Source organism: Silene latifolia, chromosome 11 (genome assembly GCF_048544455.1).
Source record: "Silene latifolia isolate original U9 population chromosome 11, ASM4854445v1, whole genome shotgun sequence".
Classification (NCBI taxonomy): domain Eukaryota; kingdom Viridiplantae; phylum Streptophyta; class Magnoliopsida; order Caryophyllales; family Caryophyllaceae; genus Silene; species Silene latifolia.
The window spans coordinates 37,653,970-37,659,162 of NC_133536.1; the positions used below are offsets into that span (position 1 = coordinate 37,653,970).

The 5,193-nt window shown below is 32.9% G+C and overlaps 1 protein-coding gene across 1 annotated transcript; it reads right to left on the bottom strand.

Moving 5' to 3' along the window:
• Positions 1-1,397: 1,397 nt before the first annotated feature.
• On the bottom strand, positions 1,398-4,493 carry LOC141611538 (purple acid phosphatase 2-like). Its single transcript, XM_074430104.1, has 8 exons — positions 4,198-4,493; positions 3,816-4,016; positions 3,213-3,324; positions 2,897-3,126; positions 2,370-2,508; positions 2,012-2,232; positions 1,762-1,883; positions 1,398-1,666 (listed from the first exon to the last, which is right to left on the bottom strand). Exons 1-8 carry the CDS (start codon positions 4,396-4,398, stop codon positions 1,468-1,470), a joined length of 1,425 nt encoding a protein of 474 aa, XP_074286205.1. The 5' UTR covers positions 4,399-4,493; the 3' UTR covers positions 1,398-1,467.
• Between the last annotated feature and the right edge of the window lie 700 nt (positions 4,494-5,193).

The following is a 5,193-nucleotide window of genomic DNA, read 5'->3' on the forward strand; positions in this document are numbered from 1 at the left end:
ACTAAAATACATCATAATTTTTAACCATTAATTAAAATCGCACCAGGAAAAGGAAATATTTTGCATTTGTTTATACATTCTATTGCTCCCTCAATTACATCTTAAAAGTCGTGTTAGGAAAAAAAATGTAATTTAAATCATATCATTTGTACATATTTTAATTATGACAAAAAATGGAAAAAAAAAACGTATGAATATAAATAGATAGTATAATATTTTCTCATTATTAAATTGGGTTGGATATCGAAATAGGTGCAAAAAAGATGGTGTACTTTTTCGTGTGTTATTTGTCCCACATTGAAAAATAATGTAGGTGTGGTAAATATACTACATATAAATAGTTGAATTGTCCCACATCAGAAAATTAATTTAGGAAAGTATTATAAATAATATTTTTTTATGTAAAAAATAAAGTAGAGAATCTTTTAATTATTATAAATTTATTTCCTATATTATATTTAAGTGATGTTTCTAATTTTTATATAAAAAAATATTACATTTCATTTGGCAAAAAAATATCATTAAGAAAATTATGAAAATAATATAATTTGATTTGTGGTAAAAATGATATCATTAGCGTATAGATTTCATATAATTTGTACATATATAAAATTGTGTACTTCTTAGTATGTTATATGTCCCACATTGGAAAATAATGTAGGATTATATAAAAATAATAGAATTGTCCCACATCGAAAGATTAACATAAGATGTAGTGGTATTATGATTATAAATATGAGGCATCCTTGGAACTTAGGTATCAACCTAACATCTTTTGCGTCTCTTAAATAAGATGTTTTGACTTTTGATCATGTCTAGTAAGAGATTATTTTAGGGTTATGTTGAAAAGAGTTGTATTAGGCGGGAAAAGGAGTAAGGAGAGATTGACATGTATACAGGTTAATGACTAGTGATTTCTCTATTATACTTTTATATATAGATAAAAAAAATGAGAAGATGGTGAATAAAATAAGATCAATGGGGCCTAGTAAAGTCGTCGAATGTTGTAGGAGCTATTTTTGGGATGGCAAGAATGTCTAGTATTGGACTCCTTTGGTGGCTTATCAAGCAATAACATAACTCCTAGAATAAATCCGATATGCAATGTGATACGAAGTATATCACTCCAGTTCGTTTCGCTTGTGACGTTTATAAATTATGACGACCTTAAATGTGACCACTTTATAATAAAAAAATAATCATTCATAAAATATTACCTATCAAATATTGGTCACATTTGCTCATTAAAATGGTCACATTTAGATCCACACAATTTGTGAAGAAAAAGAGCGCGTGACAAATAAGAATTTGCAATATCACTAACCTTTCTAGGCCTAAAAAGTTTTCTAGCAACACTGAAATGACGAAGAAATAAATTGGAGGAGAGGACAGAGTTAAGCGGGACAGCAACTACTAGAGAAGTTAATAAAGCTCAACATTATCCCAACGTCTCAAAAGCAATAGTCGCTATTCAAGGGGTTCAATGTTTTCGTCAACAGGATGCCAAACTCTGTTGAAAAACCAGGTTGAATCGGCATGAACAGCAAAACCATCCTGGTTACGATGCCAGCTATAATAAGCATGAGTTCGATTCTTGATGTCCAAAATGGCATGTCCAAAACTTGCTTCTCGAAAAGCTGAGTAATCTGGCTGTGGCTGCGTCATGCTGCAAATTAAGTTTGACAGATTAGGATCTTAATTAATAAGGGATAGTACTAATTGCACAATAATATAGTGATTAACTAGGGTTAGATATCTTACTTATTTGCTAAACCTTCTATATTTCCTCCATCTCCAATAGTTACATAAACAGGAGCAGACTGGTCTGCAATTGGTGTGCATTTTCCATTGACGATGTTGTACGCTATGTTTGACACTCGTTTCTGCAACAAATTAGCCAAATGATTAACTTTTTTATAACACATGAAGTATCATTCACTAATCATAAGAACGTCTTGTTTTGTTTAATTTTAATGTTAAATTGACTTAATTGCAAATGATTTGAACTTACTGATCTTTCGTAGGCATGAACATGACCGGAAAACACAAGATCAACTTTGTGTTGAACAAACCAAGGCTCAAACATCACCCTCATACTCTCTCCTTCCATGAAATGATACTGGTAGCTGTTATACCATGGAGAATGCACAAGAACAATTAGCCACGGAGTCTCGCTTCTATTTACCCTCGGAAGTTCCTCTTCCAGCCAGTTGTACTGTGGGGTATATTTCCCTGCAATCAACAAATGAAACCTTTGAGTAAGACCAACAGAATGGAAAGACTACATGTATTTCATGCCGACAGAACGCCGTGGTTATGATATCAATCCTCAAATTGAAACAATTGAAATAAAAAGAAAATGGGCTAACCATATGCAGAGTAGGATGATAAGACGATAATGTGAGCAGGGCCTCGCTTGATAGAATACCAAAATGGAGCTGTGCTGTTTGATGATTTATATGGCGTCCTATACCGATGTGTAAATGGCTTGAAAGGTTTTGATTCACCCTGCAATAATAACATCAAGTTCAAGATTACTATTAACTAGTTGAATATCTTAGCATGAAGCCAAGAATTGATGACATAAGTAATTAGGAAGGAGAACCAACAACAAAGACATTATTTAGTGTAAACTATAAACAGGACTAATTTTTCAAATTTTATATAGCAATTGCTGAACTTCTTTACTCGAACTTTTCTAAGTTTCAAGATACTGGTAAAGTTGCGCGCATTTGATCATTTTAAATATTAATGGCCGAATGAAGTCTTTGAGACAGTGGCACGGTTTGTTGGAAAACGTAAATTCTTGATTAATCATTCATATTTTGCATTTTGCATTTAAAGATGGAGATAGTATAAAAGTAGGACATCAAGGGTATACCGATAAAATACTTACAATTTCAGGGGCAAAATCAAGCTCATGGTTGCCAGCAGTCCAAATCCAAGGCTGATAAGCTGTACTTCTCTCAACAAACCTTGCCCATGAATCCCATCTATTGTTATCATGATTTGGGTAATTATCTGCATACGAAAGATCCCCTACAAACAGTACAGCTTCCCCTTTTTTCGGGTTTTCTTCATAATGCGTCAAAGTTGCATTTGAATCGTAAGTTTGTCCTAGATCACCTGCAATTTCGACTCAATGTGGTTAGATTACATAAAAATATACACATAAAATTAAATCGAATAATTATTAACACTTTGAAGGTTACCTATGAGACCGAAAGTGTAAGGAACATCAGGACCAGGTTTAGAAGGCGTCGTAAACCAGAATGTCCTATGGTGTTTTCCACTCCCAATTCGATAGTAATATTTTGTATCAAACTGCACCGATACAAACAAAAATCCGATCATTACCATACAATTAACAACATTTCTTTACAAAAATAAAAAGTTGATTAGTCAATTTCAACGAAGACCAATAGTTGTTGAATCAACTCAATTTTTGTAATAAAAAGTTGATATACCAAGTTCGGATTTTTGGGTGCAAAAAACAGTATTAGAGTCTCGCACCGTCCTCCATCCAACAAAGACGCTATGTAAAGTGTAAAACGGATCTATTAAAACATGTATTATGACCCCCATTAAATATGAAGTTAATATCGTAAGGAATTCGTTGTGTAAAACCGTCTTACACAAGATATTTGAGCGTTCTCAAAAGCAGTGGCGGAGTCCGGATTTGAACTTAGGGGCCGAAAAATTTTAGGGGAAGCGAATGACTAATTTCATAAGGTACACTCGAAAATATTTCGAAAAATTTAACTAAAAACTTAGCAAATTTCATCCATCAAATAATGAAATAGAAGAAATGGAACCTTCAAATGCTTGATAATAGCATGATGAATATACCCAGAAGTATAATTATAATACTTATATTTGGTCGTTTTGGCATGTGTTGATTTCTTATCGTTGCATTTGTCTTCCCAATAAATCAATTTCTTTGAACCTGGCGCCTCCATTGTCACCCATGACACAATTACTGCTCTTCCCTCATGATCTCCTTGTGTTATATGTACCTTCCAAACACCAATAAATTATTCAATTACTACTAGGTCAGTACAAGTAAATATTAGGACGTTTATCGTTGTTTTACTCTTATACGAAAAGAAAATTATTTTAACAAATAATTTTTCCGTCTAAATTATTTGTTGAAACGGAGGGAAGACACTTTAGAAAATGAAAAAGACGGAGTGGAACCTGCTGAGGTGCATTATGACCATGAGGAGCAGCAAAGACATCACTATGAAGAGGCATATCGATGGATTTTTCAACCTTTCTAATAAAATTACTAGTTTTTCCGCCATGGCAATTCACTGCTTGGTTCAATATTAAACCCCAAACAAGAAATGCAAAGTAAAGAAAAGTAGATTGATTTTGTGAAGGTGAAAACACAGCCATTGTTTTCTTCGAAAAAATAGCAATGCAAGGTCAATGAAAAAAAATGCAATTTATATATGGAGTACAAGATATGATTATGATTATATTCTTATTTTGTTGTGATACCGTAGGAGTCTTGAGGATATTCTCATATTCCCATGCATAAGTGCGGATAATTACTAGAAATACGGGAATTTGTATTTAAGGTGATCACTTAACGCGGAGTTTTCAGATAAGAGTTTATTTTTACAGTGTGTTTTGACGGGTTTAATACTAGTTACCAGTATGAAGTATTCTACTAAGCTACTTTACATTTAAGGGATTGCTTGGATTGAGGGTAAAAGGAGGGGAATGAATATGGGAGTATAAGCTAAAGTGCATTTTTCATGTTTGACATGAGAGTAATTATTCACCTCCTGAATCTATTACCCTCATGAAAGGGTAATACATTACCCACCCTCTCCCCTGAGTAATGATTAAGGGAGTAAAACATCTACTCAGTAATCATTACCCTTATGCCAAACTTATCATCAATAAACTTATTACCCAAGTAATTAACTTCCCCGGTAATTATTACCCAATTAAAATTTACCCCCGAAATTATTCCCTGGATTCCAGGCAAGCCCTAAATCATGTGACGTGTGCTAAAGTCATGTATATATGCACTAATAAGTAATACTCCCTCTTATTCTATATATTTTCTAAAATTGATTATTCTGGTTTTTTTCCCCTTTTTTATTTTGAAAACTTTTATTATTATTTTATTCATCTCTCTCTCCTATCACCAAACTTACCCAAACCTTTTACTCATATTTT